Source organism: Bos grunniens, chromosome 11 (assembly GCF_055505025.1).
Source record: "Bos grunniens cultivar Pamir isolate PY7600 chromosome 11, Bosgru_T2T1.0, whole genome shotgun sequence".
Taxonomy (NCBI): domain Eukaryota; kingdom Metazoa; phylum Chordata; class Mammalia; order Artiodactyla; family Bovidae; genus Bos; species Bos grunniens.
The window spans coordinates 92,496,240-92,515,227 of record NC_141175.1 but is presented as its reverse complement, the minus strand read 5'-3'; the positions used below and the strand labels follow the sequence as shown (position 1 = coordinate 92,515,227).

At 35.9% G+C, this 18,988-nt stretch overlaps 1 protein-coding gene across 16 annotated transcripts in view; it reads left to right on the top strand.

Annotated features, from left to right (window-relative positions):
• BIRC6 (baculoviral IAP repeat containing 6) overlaps window positions 1–18,988 on the top strand; it is a 215,065-nt gene that overhangs the window by 39,607 nt on the left and 156,470 nt on the right. For all 16 annotated transcript variants that reach the window (XR_015137258.1, XM_086327523.1, XM_086327522.1 and 13 more), the window contains 7 exons: window positions 145–338; window positions 3,793–3,904; window positions 5,800–5,882; window positions 7,483–7,705; window positions 7,788–7,948; window positions 12,866–12,924; window positions 17,450–18,844. Coding sequence is in view for 15 of the 16 variants with exons in the window: in XM_086327523.1 (XP_086183649.1) it covers window positions 145–338; window positions 3,793–3,904; window positions 5,800–5,882; window positions 7,483–7,705; window positions 7,788–7,948; window positions 12,866–12,924; window positions 17,450–18,844 (2,227 nt within the window). In the remaining variant the exon portion in view is untranslated. The remainder of the gene's footprint in view (window positions 1–144; window positions 339–3,792; window positions 3,905–5,799; window positions 5,883–7,482; window positions 7,706–7,787; window positions 7,949–12,865; window positions 12,925–17,449; window positions 18,845–18,988) is intronic.

The window sequence follows — 18,988 nt, the reverse complement described above, 5'->3', positions numbered from 1 at the left end:
CAGGTTCTTACTTTGAATTATAAGTTAATGGAGTAAACTGACTTGAGACTATAAATAGTTATTTATCTTATAGTGTATAAATCAGGATTTTGGTAGAAACTGTTGAGTATGTTTTCTTCTGCTTACACTCCTGTTTTCTTCCAGTGGGCCACAGTTACATTTCATCTTCCTCATCATGTGTTGAAGTCCATTGCCAGTGCCATTGTGAATGAACTTAAGAAAATCAATCAAAATGTTGCTGCCTTACCTGTGGCTTCCTCAGTGATGGACAGATTGTCTTACCTCTTACCTAGTGCGCGTCCAGAACTTGGGGTGGGGCCAGGCCGTTCTGTGGACAGGTATGAACTTGCTTATAAAGAGATGTGACAGTAACATTGAATTGATTAGTGTTTTGATTAACAGAATAACTGTAAATTTGATTATGATTTTAAATATTTTTGAAAATCACAGATTTTTATTTTGATCAAAAAACTGAAATGAAGTAAACTACTCCTTGAATTGCTATTGTTAAACAATTTCTTTTGGTGCCTGGAAAGTGTTTTAAGAGGATTATGAAGCTATATTTTTTTAAATTCTAGGTTTGTAATTGCTTAGTGAATATTTGAGTCGTTAATACTATAATTATTCAATATGTAATATGTATTATATATATAATTCAATATATAAGAATTATTTTGCCTTGATGAATTTTGTGACCTTTGGCATAAATTTTGGTAAATTAAAACACTGTCCCAGAATTTGAATATAAGAGCCATATATTATTTCCTACTTAAAAAATGGACAGAGTTAAGGGATGTCCCTGGTGGCCTAGGGGCTATGACTCCGAGCTCCCCCTGCAAGGGGCCTAGGTTCAGTCCCTTTTGTGGAGGAACTAGACCTCACAAGCCACAACTGAGAGTTCGCTTGCCGCAGCTACAGACCCTGCCTGCTGCAACGAAGACCCAGCGCAGCCAAATAGATGAATATTCTTAAAGAGTGGGCAGAGCTAAAAAAGCACTAAGGGCAATTTTGTGGGCTTTTTGTCTGTTTTGTTTTTCTAGGGCAGTTTTGAATTAAGGTTTTTATGCTGCCTGCCCTGGATTTAAAGTGTTTAAAAAAGTCATACCTCGGTCATTATTTTCTTCAATAGAGATTTCTTGGGAGTTCTGCTTTACAGAAAACTAAAAGTCATTAGTGCATTCATTGAAAAATTTAAGTGATTTTTATTTGAGATAATATTTATCAGTACTGAAGTTTAGAAACATTTTGCTGAGTTACTACATTTAGCGATTTTGTTAAGTTCACATTTGCCTTCCCATGTAGCATTTTAATGGCAACCCACTCCAGTGTTCTTGCCTGGAGAATCCCAGGGACGGGGAAGCCTGGTGGGCTACCGTCTGTGGGGTTGCACAGAGTCGGACACGACTGAAGTGACTTAGCGGTAGCAGTAGCATTTTACATTTTCACTTTTTCATTGAATGTGAATTTATCTGCTCATGTTGTTTTCTGAAGTACATTTATAAAGAGTACGTGCCGATGTAACAAAAATATTAGTGAATGAGTTAACCTTTAACTTCCGTTATCTTAAATATAGCTCTTTTTTTTTTTTTAATTGGCTGTTCCACATGGCTTGTGGGATACTAGTTCTCCAACCAGGGATTGAATCCAGGCTCTCACCAGCTAAACTCTGGAGTTCCAGCCACTGGACCACCAGGGAATTCCCATATTCTCTTATATTAGTTTGCAATGTTTTTTAGTTTATCCTTTTGTAAACCAAAACTGCTTAATCAGTTGCCCTTTTTTTGTTAAGTGGCTTCTTTTATTATATAAGTAACTTCTATTGGTTGTTAACATTTGGGAAGTATTTTTATATTCCATAGTAACCCTGCTTTCTAACTTTTGGGCAAAATGTGGAGACTGCCGTTTTTAATCTTAACTGTCATGTGATATGTCTTTGGCTATCATTAAAATATTCTTTGCAATATGTTTGGAGAAGAGGGAAAAAGGAAGGATATGTACTTAGAATCAGTGTTTCTTATCTGAGAGCCCTGCCTATCTTTAGATTATAATTTTAGAGCTATTTTCTTTGCAATCAGTAGGAGACTTTCTAAAGAAATCAGTGTAAGCTGTGGTGAATGGTTTGTTTTAGAAAATGCATTCATTAGATGGGATTTTCAGTGTTTCTGGAGGTGTTAAAATGTCTCAAAGTACTAATTTTGATGTAGTCTGTGGTTTTTATTTCATTAAATACGATTCTAGGAACGCTTATGAAAACCTTGAACTCTGAGGTCTGTTGGAGGTTTGAGTAAGGGTCTGCTGCTGTTGCTAAGTCTCTTCAGTCGTGTCCGACTCTGTGTGACTCCATAGACAGCAGCCCACCAGGCTCCCCATCCCTGGGATTCTTCAGGCAAGAACACTGGAGTGGGTTGCCATTTCCTTCTCCAATGCATGAAAGTGAAAAGTGAAAGTGAAGTTGCTCAGTCGTGTCCGACTCTTTTCGACCCCATGAACTGCAGCCTACCAGGCTCCTCTGCCCATGTGATTTTCCAGGCAAGAGTACTAGAGTGGGGTGCCATCGCCTTCTCTGGAGTAAGGATCTACACCAATACCAGAATATCTTTATAAAACAGACTATCAAAATTAGAAAAAGTCCACACAGCTTCAAATAAGAAAGGACCAGTATGTAAAGTTCCTTTTCCTAACACAGAAGAGAAACTGATTCAATAAAAGAAAGTGGTAAAATTCATCACTATGAGACCAGAAAAATACTTTTCTTTAAATTCTTCCCTTAAATTAGTACATAGTTTCCTGTAATACTGCTAATGAGATTTAGGTTTAACTCATAGTTGTGTCCTGATTTGGAAAAAAAAAATAATTGCTTGATAAGGCTACAGACATCTTCATGTTTTCAGAACAGAAAATCTGTCCACTTTTTCTAATTTTGATAGTCTGTTTTAAAAAGATATTCTGGTATTGTTGTTGCAGGTTCAGTCTCAGTGAGCTAATTATGTTAATGAAAACATATGAAGATTTCCTTTTTTTTATAATCCCCTGAAAAGTATAGATTTCCTGAAAAAGGATTTCTCTGGAGAAAGAACATAAAAATTGCTTTCTACCTAAAAAAAACTTAAACTAGAATATACTTTTTCAATATGATTGGGGTAAAACTACTGTTCCTTTGGCTGTGGTTTTATCCATTTATGCAAAACTTGTCACTTGATAAAAGCATAGGGTTCTGTGCCTCTACATTTTCAGATTCTCTGCTCTTTGATCGCTATTATGCAACATTGGTTAATTTAGTCTACCCTTGGAATTATCTGTTGTAGCCGTCTTATCCGGAGAAGGCAATGGCACCCACTCCAGTACTCTTGCCTGGAAAATCCCATGGGCAGAGGTGGGCTGCAGTCCATGGGGTTGCTGAGTCGGACACGACTGAGCGACTTCACTTTCACTTTTCACTTTCATGCACTGGAGAAGGAAATGGCAACCCACTCCAGTGTTCTTGCCTGGAGAATCCCAGGGACGGGGAAGCCTGGTGGGCTGCCGTCTATGGGGTGGCACAGAGTCGGACACGACTGAAGTGACTTAGCAGCAGCAGCAGCAGCAGCCATCTTATCATGTTTCTTTTTCCCTATTCTGTTCATGGGAAATTCCTAAAACTTATTTCAAATTTATAAAACAAATTTGAGCTTTGTCATTAAACATTCCCAGTTTTTGTTGATAATCTGGTAAGCTTTTTTCTTCAGTGGTGAGTAACAGTGTCACTGTAATTTGGTGCCTAACTTTGGTTACATAAAGTATGTTTACTTTTAGATCATTGATGTATAGTGAAGCTAACAGACGGGAGACGTTTACCTCATGGCCTCATGTAGGGTACAGATGGGCACAGCCAGATCCCATGGCTCAAGCTGGATTTTATCATCAGGTAAATAAGGCTGTCGAAAAATGTTTTTCAATGTGAATTTGTAGCCTTTAGTAAGACTGTCAACGTTTAATACTTTTTCAGACGTATGTATTATTTTAGGTACACGGCTCCGTGCTTGTGTGTCTGTAATGTGAGTTTTGTTCTTATACCTTTCTTTGATCATAATACTAACTGACTATTTCCTATATCACATACTGTGTATGAAAGGTGAAAAGGTTAAAAAAAGAATAATTGAGTTAATGCCTTATAACTATTTTCTTGCAGATTACATATTAATATAATATTTAATCTGTTTTTATATATAATCATCAGCAGACAGGCAGTATTCTCCAGATTTGTGTCTCGAGAAGTGTTCTCTCTAGGTGTGTGTTTTTCAGTTTTGACTTACGCATTCGTGACAGAGGAGTATATATGTTAAGATAGTACGATAAAAGCAGTACATGGGAGTACTCTTGAAATTTTAATTTTACCGGAATATGGATCACCCACATGTCAGACAGCTGTGGAAGCAGCCTCGCAGGTAGTGCAGTGTGCCTTGAGTACGTATGTATTAAAGAATTGATTAAGAAATGTAGAAAGGGAAATAATTAGGGGAAAGAGTCATAATTTTATGTAGGAAAGAAGGTGTACAGTGTAAGGATGAGTGTGAGAAAAAGACATGAGAATGGGACGTTATAGAAAACTTCACGGAGCCAGTTAAGTAAAAGAGCAAGTTAAGAAAAATGAGTTTAGATTGGCATAATAAACCAATTAAAGGAAACTTCAACTGAATAATGTTGACTGGCTCACCAGTGTTTTTCCATTGCTAAAGAAACTAAGAAATTAATAATTACATGTCAGTTTACATAAGACATGTTATTTAATTTTGGAACTAAATTAAACTTTGGATACATGAAGTTATTGTCATAAAGAATATTAAGAATAATTATTCCTTCATTATCTTAAAGGGTTCTTGGAGTATCTTAAACTAATATTATATCAGAAAACCAAGATATTTGAAGATTTGATTCAAAGTCCATCAGATTTCCAGTTAAAGATAGGTTTGTTTGGAGACTGGCTAGTATTAGAATTATTGAAATTATTTCCCTAAATTAAGGATTGAATAAGGACTATTTTTCCTAATAATTTATCTTCTTCCTTATTTTTTGGTATTGTTTCATATAACAGCCTCTGTTAAGTGACACCTTGATATTTTTTCCATTTAGCTGTTTTTCATTGTATTCCGTTTTTTTCAAAGAGATCAAATCATAGGTTTTCTAGAATCTTCTACCTGTATTCGGGGCTGATTAATCTCAGTCTTCTAAAAAATATATTTACACTTTAGATATAGTAAGCACTAAGTAGAGTAAGTACTCAAAAATATTAATTTTAGTTTTCAAAGGTATATTTTAGTTCAGGTTTTGATTTTATATATATTTATGTGTGTGTGTGTGTGTGTGATTTTGTCCTGTCTTACTTAAAGAATGTTACATGAATTATGTTCACTTTATTTTTTATTAAACATAAAAATTATGTTTACCCTTGCTTATGTAGTAGCATAGAATTCAGTTTTTCAAAATAAACCTGTTAGACTATTTCCTCTTGTGTACTTAACTATGTTTAAAATACTTTAGCAATACAATTACAAGATGCTGGACCAGAGATTGAGGCTGTGTGTCCGCATATTTGATTCAGTGGTCGTTTGCTGATGAAACACAATTTTTCAAAGAAAGCTGCAAATATATAAACATTTGGGGATTAAAAATATGTTGTTCAAGCCTAATATTAGTAGTATAGGCTAATTTTCTTTTCCTCAATATGGAATTTTACCTAAAATTATGAACTTATTTAGAAGACTTTTTATTAAGCTATTTTAGTATTGATGAGCCTTTTCTGTTTTCCCTACACACTTGCAGCCTGCCTCATCTGGAGATGACAGAGCCATGTGCTTCACTTGCAGTGTATGTCTCGTTTGCTGGGAACCTACTGATGAACCTTGGTGAGTCTTGATTTTTCTGAACTTAATAGGCTAAGTGCTTCTATATTTTATGTTTCTGATCTGTATATTAATACTCTTGCCATTTGTCATCTCTATTTTTGCCTCTGTTCTAAGAGAATGAGGTAATGCTGTCTGTGCTCTGTCATATCACTTGGCATACAGGATCTCTAAGGTCTTTGATTTCCCAAGGTCTGTACATATTAGAAGTGCCAAAGAATGGAAGTATACTCTGACTGAAAACTAGAAGGCTATGACAAAATAAATTTTAAAAGCATGATTAAATTCAGCAGTTCAGCCTGTTCTTTAGTGGGGAGCTCATCAATAGGGAGTCTATAGAAGGAGGGCCTTATGATTTACATTTCTAATTTTAAAGTAATTCTGGGGAGTCTGTTCTGGTGTATAAAATTTGAGAACTTGGTTAAACATTAGAGAATCATGTATTGGAACCTCACTTTTACGTAACTACCCTGAGGCCCTACTAATAGAAATAGTAATAATAGCAAACATTTGTATAATGCGTTTTATCAGGTACCATCTTATGCACAACACGAATGGTCACTGTAGTGAAAAACTGGGAAATCTTACACGCCTTTTGGGAGGGGACTAGAGAAATAAAATATATTCATATAATTGACTGATCCAACAGTTAAAGGGATAAACAGTTCTCTTTTAATCATCATCAGTGCATTATTATATCAAGAAAGCTGTTGTAGAATGAACTGTATAATAAGCTGTTTATTTAAAGAAAACTCTGTTTATTTTGTATGTATATATATGGGTATAAGTTTATAAAAATATTTTAGGAGTATAATAGTGGCTATCTGGAGGTGGGATCGGAGATTACTGGGGTTGGATATTATGCCCTGACATGTGTCTTTTGCTATATTTTAGATAGTCAAATGTCACTTATTAAAATAAAATTTTAATTAAAAAGTTAAAACTCAGATGAAATTAGAAAGAGGAAAAATACTCTAAGGTTTAGTTGTGACGAGATCCATTTTAAATGTCATGTGCCTGGAGATGCCATGTAAAAGCATTTATGTAAGACACCTTGTTGTACTACAAATTGTCCAGGATTTACATATGGACGTAGGTAAGTTGTAGGTGCAGTGTTGTTAAAGTGAGTGGTTAATATGTTAGTGATCTTAGTAAAATGGAAAGTTTTGGTATTTGAGTCTTTAATTAAAGAATGTTGTTGTTGTTCAGTTGCTGTCATGTCTGTCTGACTCTTTGTGACCCCGTGAACTTTAGTACACTAAGCTTCTGTGTCCTGCACTATTTCCCTGAGGTTGCTCAAATTCATGTTAATTGAGTCGGTGATGCTATCTAACCGTCTTATCTGCTACCCCCTTCTTTTGCCTTCAGTCTTTCCCAGCATCAAGGTCTTTTCCAGTGAGTGGTTGGCTCTTTGTATCAGGTGGGGCCGGAGTATTGGAGCTTAAGCTTCATCAACAGTCCTTCCAGTGAATATTCAGGGTTAAATTAATTGTTTTTTTTTTTTTTTTTTTTTAAGAAAAAATATCATAGAGTTCTCTTTTAGTGTTACAGACTTAACAGCTTAGTTGCTTAGTAAATTTTCCCTTTTTTAATTTGTGTGAAGGTCTGAACACGAGAGACATTCCCCAAACTGCCCGTTTGTGAAAGGTGAGCATACACAGAATGTACCGTTGTCGGTCACTCTTGCAACAAGTCCTGCACAGTTTCCTTGCACGGATGGAACTGACCGAATATCTTGCTTTGGGTCCGGGAGCTGCCCTCACTTTTTAGCTGCTGCAACAAAACGAGGAAAGATCTGTATATGGGATGTTTCCAAACTTATGAAGGTATGTTTTAATTTTGAAGGAACAAATCAGTAACTGAAAAAAAAATCAGTTGTAAATTTAGGCTTTTCATTTATTTGTTTAGGTGCACTTAAAGTTTGAAATTAATGCGTATGATCCAGCAATTGTACAACAGCTTATTCTGTCGGGAGAACCAAGCTCAGCAGTTGAATCCAGGAGACCAACTTTGGCATGGCTGGAAGACTCCTCTAGTTGCTCAGATATACCAAAGTTGGAAGGAGATAGGTGTGTAAATTTGTTTTAATAATATTTATGGAAATTAAGTGTTTTCTCTTCCTAAATTGTATATTCTCTTAATTCTAATGAAAGAGACAGAAGGCATTTGATCAAGAGATTAGAGAGTCACTGTTTGGTTAGAAATCCAAAAGAACAGTATAATTCCTGAAATAAATTTTCATTCACCAACACCATAGTCTGTAAAACATATTTTATTTTCTGTCTCAATCCATACCAATGGAATAATCACTCCATTGAAATATAAATTCTAAATAATGAAATCCTTGGATTAGACTTGTAACTTCACCTTCTACTAATTCTTTTCATAGAGCTGTTGAATCATTTGGTTCATTTCTCCTTTTTCATTAGTACCTAAAATATAGAAATGGTAATCAATAGTGAAATAACCTGTGGTTAGGCTAGATAATCTAATTTTTATTTAAATGTATTAGTAGTCAGCAATGAGTTGAGGTACAATAATCATTGCCAGTTAAAGATTCTGGTAGGCTTGTGCTGGATTCTCTTCCATTCAGCCTTCCTAGAGTTTCCTGATTTCTGTGGCTGTATTTGATCTGCGCAGGGGAGAGAATCAGGGTGTAATCCCACGTCACCTGGTTGTCTCCCAAGAGGCACTGCACTTGTAACTCTGAACTGGGTTGGATTATAGAGCAACATTTGTGATGGTCCCATGGAGGCAGAATGAAAGGTTCCATAAGCCACTCAGCTGGTCTTCAGCAATAGCAGCTACCACTTTGTAAGATTCTGAAGGCAGTAATATGAAATGGAGCCTGTGTAACTGTGATCAGATGTCTCGTATGGAGATCTATCATTTCACTTGCAGGACTTCTTGTGTTACTGATGTGTGATTGGTGTTATACCACAGTGATTTAATCATTTTACCTCACTGTTTGGTAGTGAAACTTTACTAATGGAGATTTTTTTCATTATTTAATGGAAAATTCACTGCGTATTAAATGTCTAGTCCCTGTTGCTAATAGTATGTGGAAATTATGGGTCTGTAAATGAATGTGGTCTGAGCTCTGGAACAGGCTGAATTAAAGCATCATGGTGTTCTCAGTTATTTCAAGTCCCTGTGAAAGCTTAATGAGAAAGCACTTGGCCCATTGTTGTCTTGAGTTTGACCATATTTGCCAATAGAACTGAAAATGAATCCTGCTTGATCTCTGATTTTCTTAGAAATTAGTGGAAAATTATTCATAGAAGATAATGAACTTGGTATGTCCTGAACACACTGACTTAATTAGAACTTTTGACTCCAGAGTTTTGTAATTTGAGGATTAAAATTTGAATCAAGATATACTTTTAAGATTATACAGATACACACACAAACCTTGGTAAAGTGTTTCACATTTTAGGTAAACATATATCCAGTATTTCTGGTGGACAGGTGTTATCTGAGCTAGTGTGTTGGGACTGAGATATAAATCCCTCTGCCTGCTTTTTTAAGAGACTGAAAATCTTTTTGGGTAGAAGGTTACAAAGATTACTCCAGTGGTTGGAGGAAGCTGAAGACGTGGAGCTTCAAGCCCTTTATCCCTGCTTTGTCTCCTCCAGGGTTAGCAGGATTCCTGTTGGATTGGTATTGGATATAATGAATCAAACCACTTCTGCCTCTGAGGCACAAGATATAGTATATATATAATAGCATATTTTATTTTAAAATATACTCTGTTTCATTAGCTTGAGAAATAATACATTAACTGAATTAAGTTAAAGCTTAATCAAGAAGTTTAAAGTATTACAGTATAGCTTGCTTAGAAATTGTTTTTTGTCTGTTTCTACTTAGTAGGCAACATCTGTCTTTGTTCTGAATTTATTTAAGGAATATTTCAGATGTGTTTAATTTAATTAATGTATTTTTAATTTATTTGGTTGCATCGAGTCATAGTTGTGGCGTGCAGCCTGTCTAGTTGTGGGTGCATGGGCTTAATTGCCCAGTTCCCTGACAAGGGATTGAAGCAGAGAACCCTGCATTGGAAGGCGGATTCCTAACCACTGGATCACCAGAGAAGTCCCAAGGACACATTTAATTTTAACGAATTAACATTTTGTCTAGATGCCTCATTTGTATGTTATGTTTTTCAAATTGGCAAAAATTTACTGAGTTAACTCTAAAGTTGCTTATATTGTTGTATATCTTAGTTATATACCAAAACTAAGATAAATCTGTACTATTAGCATATATAATCTTAACTAAGCATTTTAAACTTATTCATATATTTTTTGCATGTTTATTACTTTGCAAAAGGTTTTATTTCATGTAAAAGACTTTAGTAAATTTAGTGTCTATTATGTAAGTGTAGTTGACTCTTGAACAGCATGAGTTCAGTGTTGAACTGTGTGAGTCCAGTTATTTTTTAAAGTGAATACTACACAAACTAAGGTTAGTTGAATCTGTAGGTGCAGAACCATGGATGCAAAAGGCCAACAATTTAAGTTATACACAGAATTTCCACTGCAGGGAGGGCTGGTACATCTAACCTGTGTGTTGTTTAACGGTCAGCTATAAATGCATGCTTATTGTAGAAATGTTGGAGAATACATGGAAGTAAACTGAATGGAGTCTCCATTTTCATACCATCAAGTCATGTTAACCTTTAGCTGTGTAGTTTTTTTTTAATCCATGTGATTAAAAGAAATTTATTGATGCATCATTACCTATCATAAGATTCACCCTTTTAAGTGTACAATTCAGTTGTTTTACTCATGAGTTTATCACATGGCAGTATGAGTGTTTTTCTGTAAAATATATTTTTCAAAATACTATTTTGAAAACTTTCACAATAAAGCCTTTTTTTTTTTTGGTGGTTTAATTAAGGCAATTATCTGGCAACCCTTTGTAACATTCTTAGTAACTTCAGAACACCTAAATTCTGTCTTTAAAATATACTACTACTAGATTATCTTTTATCTAAGTGTAGATGGGTAATAATTTAACTATTTTTCTTGATGCAGAAATCCTCAAAATCTACTATGTTTTCTTGGTTTGGACTTCTTTATTTTGGATAAATTCCCAGTCATTAATATTTCCTCTTAAGATTTATTTTTCCAAGCATCTTTATTATTTTTCTGAGACTAGCCATTTAGTATTTGAATAGCTTAAGGCTAACATAGGAGCTTATCTTTTTCACATCCTTTTTTAAAATTTTTAAGTTATAGCATGAAATTGGTTATGCTAGTTACTACCAGTTGAAAAAAACACAGAAATTTTGTCAAAAATATCTAAGCAAATATCCCTCTACCCCAGTTTCAGATATTACTTTAAGCATTTGTAAGGGAGATTGCCAGGTTATATTTTATATAAAATAGCATTATAAATGCCTAGTTCTTTCAGAGGAGAAGGCAATGGCACCCCACTCCAGTACTCTTGCCTGGAAAACCCCATGGATGGAGGAGCCTGGTGGGCTGCAGTCTATGGGGTCGCTAAGAGTCGGACAGGACTGAGCAACTTCACTTTCACTTTTCACTTTCATGCATTGGAGAAGGAAATGGCAGCCCACTCCAGTGTTCTTGCCTGTGAATCCAGGGATGGGGGAGCCTGGTGGGCTGCCGTCTGTGGGGTCGCACAGAGTCGGACACGACTGAAGCGACTTAGCAGCAGCAGCAGTAGCAGTTCTTTCAGATGGATGTGCAGCCTATTGTTTCAAAAAGGGAGAATTACTTTTCCTTCCTGTGAACTGCATCTTTTAATTTTTGTAGTTTATCAAAATTTTAGAACTACTATAAACGTGCTGATTGTTCATTCAGACACAGCCTAATGTTGTGCTGGAGTGCTCTGTAATTATATCTTTTTTTTCTTATCTGCTAACAGTGGAGACTGAGAATAAAATGGGGTGCAAAGAGAGAGGCTGGCAATTTCTTGGCTACTTGAATGAAAGCAAAAGAGCAGCTATTGTCTTATTGTCTTGACTCTTAAGTTGTAGTAGTTTTCCTGAGTGTCAGGGATTTCTTAACGGCCCTTCCCAAACAAGCAAAAAATAAATAAATAAAAGCAAGAGCAAAACACAAATGGGGAATGCGTGTTTCTGTGAAAACACTTCTATACACACATATTTACCCAGCTGTTCTAATTGGTTTTAAGGTATAACTTTCCTGAATTCAGGAGTAGAGTGCTAAGTCACTTCAGTCATGTCTGACTCTGCGACCCTCTGAACTGTAGCGCATAAGGCTCCTCTGTCCATGGGATTCTCCAGGCAAGACTAATGGAGTGGTTTGCCATGCCCAACTCCAGGGGATCTTCCTGACCCAGGGATCACACCTGTGTCACTTCTGTTTTCCGCACTGGCAGGCAGGTTCTTTACCATTAGTGCCACCTGGGAAAGTGAAAGTGAAAGTTGCTCAGTCGTGTCCGACTCTTGCTGACCCCATGGACTATAGCCTACCAGGCTCCTCAGTCCATGGAATTTTCTAGGCAAGAGTACTGGAGTGGGATGCCATTGCCTTCTCCAGGGGATCTTCCCGACCCAGGGATTGAACCCGGGTCTCCTGCATTGCGGGTAGACACTTTACCATCTGAGCTACCAGGGAAGCCCGTACCTAGTAATAGAGTGGTTATTAAAATTTTACTACTGGAAGCTTGTGTTTGATTTTATTAGCTGTTGTTTTGTTTTGTTTCATTTTATTTACCCAAACTATCCCTGTCTACACCTCTTCAGTTGTCAAAATCCTACAGATTCTACTATAAATTTTCAGAGATTACCACGCTTTATTTCAGGCAAGCATTTATTTAATGATTTAAGATGATTCACTGTTAGTGTAATCAGGGTTTCAGTCAACTTACATATTACATAAGCTAGTTGTGTGATGCTCAAGTTTTAGACACGAAACAATGGTTGTAACATTATACTTTGCTTTCTCATGTGTACTTTATTTTGAAATGGAAATTTTTAATTTGTCTTTTTTAAGTGATGATTTACTGGAGGATTCAGACAGTGAAGAGCATTCCAGATCAGATTCTGTGACAGGTATGTAAAAAATGTTAGATAATCTATTTTTATATCCTTGCATTTATATAGTTTCTGCTACTACTGCTAAGTCACTTCAGTCGTGTCCAGCTGTGCAACCCCATAGACGGCAGCCCACCAGGCTTCCCCGTCCCTGGGATTCTCCAGGCAAGAACACTGGAGTGGGTTGCCATTTCCTTCTCCAATGCATGAAAGTGAAAAGTGAAAGTGAAGTCTCTCAGTCGTGTCTGACTCTTAGCGACCCCACGGACTGCAGCCTACCAGGCTCCTCCGTCCATGGCATTTTCCAGGCAAGGGTACTGGAGTGGGGTGCCATTGCCTTCTCTGATATAGTTTCTATCTAGTTTCTAGGTAGAGCTAAATACCAAATAATTCTATATTTTGAGTACAAAGTCTAAATTTTCATTTATATACAAAGAAGACTCAATTATGTATCAGATTTTGAATTAGTAATGTATATGTAGTTTCATACTAAAAATTTAAATTGCGCCAAAGGAATTAAAAATGAATCTTACTAAATCTCTGTTATGTAAGTCAGTGACATTAAACTCTTCCCAATATGTTCAGTTTATTTGTATACTGTATTGTGTTGTTAAATAAATATAATGTTTAAATCAATAATTAATAATTATTAATTAGTGATTTCTTATTTCTAAAAGAAAACTTTATGAAATATTAGGGCAAAGGGGTATAAAAGGCTTCATATTTTAATGTAGTTATAGGCAAGGCATCTCAAAATAGTTTTATTGTATCAGAATTCAAATCCTAACTCTGTCATTTATTATAGTCCGATTGCATTTTCTAGTGTATAAAATAGTGATATTTAAATCTCTTATTTGGTAACTAAGATTAAAATTTGTGAAGCAGAGTACTTGGGCAGTAGCCACTATTTTAAAGAAGTGACCATTATGAAATTGTAGCTGTATTCTAATGTCAATGTCATGAAATAAGGACATACATAACTTATGAAATCTCTTTAGAGGAAACTTGGTTTTAGATAGTTCGGTTGTTAAAAGTTATATGTCAAAAGTTAGTATAGTGTAGCAGATGCTCTCAATTCTAATTTGTTGTAAATTTTTTTTTTTAAAGCCACCAAACAAAATACTGCACTGATTTTTAGATTCACCTTCATTTATCTTTTAAGGTAGTTCTTAGAATGAAAAAATTAATAAAAGTAGGAAACTGCCCTGAATAATAACACAAATGTGTAATTAGGTCTGGGAAGAATAATTGATTGCATTTAAAAATGTAGTCTGATGAAGTATGCTCTTTTTCCAGTTTGTTACCCCTTGGCCCAAGAAAGGGCTACTGTTGCAGTTTTAAACATCTGACAAGAATACTCATTCCTTATCTGGAGATCTGGTTAGAGCTTGAACTCTTATGAAATGTCTTTGGTCTTGTCAAGTCACTTAAACTCTCTGGGTTTCGGTTTTTCCTATGTAAAGTGAAATGTTTAAACTAAATGTTCTTTTTTCTGCCCTTAAATTTTTTTATTCTAACTTTAATCTTTCCTTTGTATGCTGTTGCTTAACTCTTTGCTCTTGGTCTAAGGATCTCAGTAGGTATTTTTGTAATTGTAATTGTTGCATCTTGATCTGTTTCCTTACCCCTTTTTAACCTTTATATTTTTCATCTGCCAGTTTGATCTTTCACACTTCCTTTAGATTCTGTAGTCCTCTTCACTTCCTGGTACCTAGAATATTACTGTATGTTTTTGTTGACTCTTTTCTATGATACCTCATTTAAGGTTGGGAGTGGTGTCCTTTTATAGTATTGAAACTAGGTAGCTGTGGTATGAGAAAAAAAAAATTCTTCCAGTGTAGAATTTTTACTTGCTTTGAGGCTTTGTAAGTGGTTCATTCATTTATAGTAAAATATGTATAACCTTTTAAACTAATTTTATATTGAGAGACTATTGGTGAATTTATGAAGGCTTGTGATATTAAATGGGAAATGTATTGTCTTCTTGAAGTATGTAAAATTAAGTAATAGATGCTGTTTCACAACTTACATTTCCTAGCTCTAAGCTCATCCCATCAATTTGAATGATATGATCTGAAGAATTATAGGTTGTATTTCTTAATTTCAAAAGTGTAAATGGAAACTTAAGAGACTTTTTTTATCTGTTTTTTAGTTGAAAGTTAAGGATTTTTGAAAGTATCTAGATGATACAGGAAAGACAAGTTTGGTCTTTGGTCCACATATCAGAATTAAGGAGTACACCTTCTTTTGTAGAGTGGGAAGAGTGTTTGGCAAGAGATTGAAGAACAATTCAAATTGAAATTTGGTGGTTCAGGAATATGCATAATTTAAACCCCTGGAAGTTGGCTGGTTGAACTGTGGGACTGACAGCAGCTCAGTAAGCAGGGTAGAGAAGGGTTTCCCAACATGATTATCTGAAGAACATTATGCTGCAGGATATTTGTAGGTATGTTTTATAAAAATTTATTTTGTGGTCCAGTTGGTTTGAGAACTTCTGAGGCAAGTAAAGATCACAGTTTTCCTTAACTGCAGTATTGACAGTTGTCACTGTGCTTTGCCAATCTTATAAGGGGAATGTAGAGTCCTAGACATTGATTAAATAGTTGAGAAGCAGCAGAGTAGTAATGTTACCTGTTACATTTTCTTTTTTAATGGATATTCTCATCTCACATGACCTTTGCTTTGAATATTGTCTTAACTGTGGTTAATATATGTAACTAATGGTTAATTTATTTTCTTTTAAAATGTGCACAGACTAAAATAGCTTTTTCTTGGCAATTTTCTATCATAACTTATCAAGTAAGTTACAATTTAGTTACAGTGTATTATTACATGTTATAAAAATCTCACTGTCAGCTTTCAATCTCATGTCTAAATGAGTGAATTCATAGAGTAAATATATGTAATTATTGCATGGCAATATAAAGACTGCACACGAATATAGTCAAATGAGTGGTTAAATAAACAACTTACTAGTACAATTAAATTGTGAAGTTTGTAACTAAGTTTTTTCTGTTTAGTGAGACATGGATATTGTTCTGGATGACAATAGTGACATTATATGAAATGAGAAGATTATGCTCAGAAAATAAAGAAGTCCTGATAAAGCTGTTAGCATTTTGAAGATACTGTTTATGAAATGGTTAACAAAATGGTATAAACAGAGCTTTCAGTATAACTCAAATGTTTGGTTTCCATAAATCTCTCTTGTTCATTCCTTTCCTTGGGTAACTTTCAAACTTCTGTGCACTCACTTTGAGTTATACTTATTTCCTTCCTTTTCTGAGTTCTTCTTAATCTAAAATTGTAAAGCCAATTTCAATTTTTTTTTTCATTTCCACAAGTTACGTAGACTGATTTTTTATATTATTGTTTGTAATAGATTGTTGCCTGATAGTTTGTGCTGTTGAGAAAAATAAAGGATGAGTTGAAACTTTGCATTTAGTATCAAGAGATTATCCCTGGTTAAGAGGTTGACTGACCTCTACGTCAGGGTTTTGTGTAGAGAGAGATGGTATTTTTGGAGAATTGAGACTGAGGAATGACCTTTATTCTGTTTGAAGGGGATAGTTTGAAGCACACAATAAACAAAAAGTCAATAGGAATAATGTAATGTAGTTGACTTGAACTAAATATTAGCAGATAGTACAGAAGACATTTAAATTGTTTATTTCTTTAGGCTCTCCTGGGTCTTTTGTGCTGCATGGCTTTTCTCTGGTTGTGCTAGGCTTCTCATTGCGGGGGCTTCTCTTGCTGCGGGGCATGGTCTCTAGGGTATGGGGGCTTCGGTAGCTGTGGGTGTGGGTGCACTAATTATTGGCCCGGGCTCTAGAGTGCAAGCGCAGTAGTTGTGGTGCACGGGCTTAGTTGGTCCACTGTGTGTGGAGTCTTCCTACACCAGTTATCTAATCTGTGTCTCCTGCATTGGCAGGCAGATTCTTTACCACTGAGCCACCAGAGAAGCCCTAGAAGATGTTTATATTTCACTTAAAATGACAAATTTGGGAAACTTTTTGTGGTTACTATTTTTCTGAGCTGAGGTTCGAGTTAAATTGCATACTGTTACATACTAAGACAGTCAACTGATAATTAGCATGTGGAGTGGGAAAGAGGTGATGAACTGAGACTATAGTAATGTTTCATGGGTATTCTGCAAAGTGCATAAAGGACAGATGCATAGTATTGAGTGTAATTTTAGTGTAGAATTGAAGGGCAGAAGTCTGTTATTATGATATTAATAATCTCTTCATTCTTAACCCGTTTATTCTTTCTCTTTTTTTAAAAAAGGATTTTGTTCACAGATTGCCAGGAGACTGTATTGTGACTTGAAAATGATTTTTGAGACTCTTTAATATCTATGGTTTTTCTGAGTAGGTTCTTCTCAGCTTGGATTAAATTTCCTGTAAAAGGACTAAATTCTTCCATTAATGTGTTTAAAATGCACCGACTGGATGATTAAAAGAGAACTAATGAAAATGTTATACTACAGATTTTGATTTACATTCACAAAGTCATTTGTAATGAATATTGTTCCTTTTCAAAGGGCATACATCACAGAAGGAAGCCATGGAAGTGAGCCTTGATATAACAGCACTCAGCATCCTCCAGCAGCCAGAAAAGCTTCAGTGGGAGATTGTTGCAAATGTGCTTGAAGATACTGTTAAGGATCTTGAAGAACTTGGGGCGAATCCTTGCTTAACCAGCTCTAAGAGTGAGAAGACAAAGGAGAAGCACCAGGAACAACACAACATTCCCTTTCCATGTTTATTAGCTGGAGGTTTATTAACCTATAAATCTCCTGCTACCTCACCCGTTAGTAGTAATTCTCACAGGTCACTGGATGGTTTAAGCAGAACTCAGGGTGAAAGTGTATCAGAACAAGGGTCAACTGACAATGAATCCTGCACTAACTCAGAATTAAATTCTCCTCTGGTGAGGAGAACTTTACCCATTTTGCTTCTTTATAGCATCAAGGAATCTGATGAGAAAGCAGGAAAAATCTTTTCACAGATGAACAATATAATGAGTAAAAGTTTGCATGATGATGGTTTTACGGTTCCACAGATCATTGAGATGGAGCTGGATAGCCAGGAGCAGTTGTTGTTGCAGGACCCTCCTGTGACTTACATTCAGCAGTTTGCAGATGCAGCAGCCAACCTTACCTCTCCAGATTCTGAGAAGTGGAACTCTGTGTTTCCCAAGCCTGGGACTTTGGTTCAGTGCTTGAGGCTGCCAAAGTTTGCAGAGGAGGAGAATCTTTGTATAGACTCAATAACTCCTTGTGCTGATGGAATTCATTTATTGATAGGACTGCGGACATGCCCCGTTGAATCCTTGAGTGCAATAAATCAAGTAGAGGCCTTGAATAACTTAAATAAATTAAACTCTGCACTATGTAATAGACGAAAAGGTGAGCTGGAATCAAATCTTGCTGCAGTGAATGGTGCAAATATTAGTATAATTCAACATGAATCACCAGCAGATGTACAGACTCCTTTGATAATTCAACCTGAGCAGAGGAACATTAGTGGTGGATATTTAATACTTTATAAAATGAATTATGCCACTCGGATAGTGACATTAGAAGAGGAGCCAATAAAAATCCAGCATATCAAAGATCCCCAGGACACAATTACCTCGCTCATTTTGCTTCCACCAGATATATTGGATAACCGAGAGGATGACTGTGAGGAACCTCCTGAGGAGATGCAGTTAACCGCAAAGAACGGGGTTGAGAGAGGAAAAAAGTCTGACATTTCTACTCTTGGACACCTGGTCATAACTACTCAGGGAGGATATGTAAAAATATTAGATCTTTCAAACTTTGAAATTTTGGCCAAAGTGGAACCTCCTAAAAAGGAGGGCACTGAGGAACAGGACGCATTCGTTTCTGTCATCTACTGCTCGGGCACAGACAGGCTGTGTGCGTGCACCAAAGGTAAGCTGTGGGCTTGTTTGGTTCATTTACTGCTCGGGCACAGACAAGCTGTGTGTGTGCACCAAAGGTAAGCTGTGGGCTTGTTTGGTTCTTCATCAGTCTTATGAAATCAATGTACAGGGCATTCATTTATGTGTATACCGA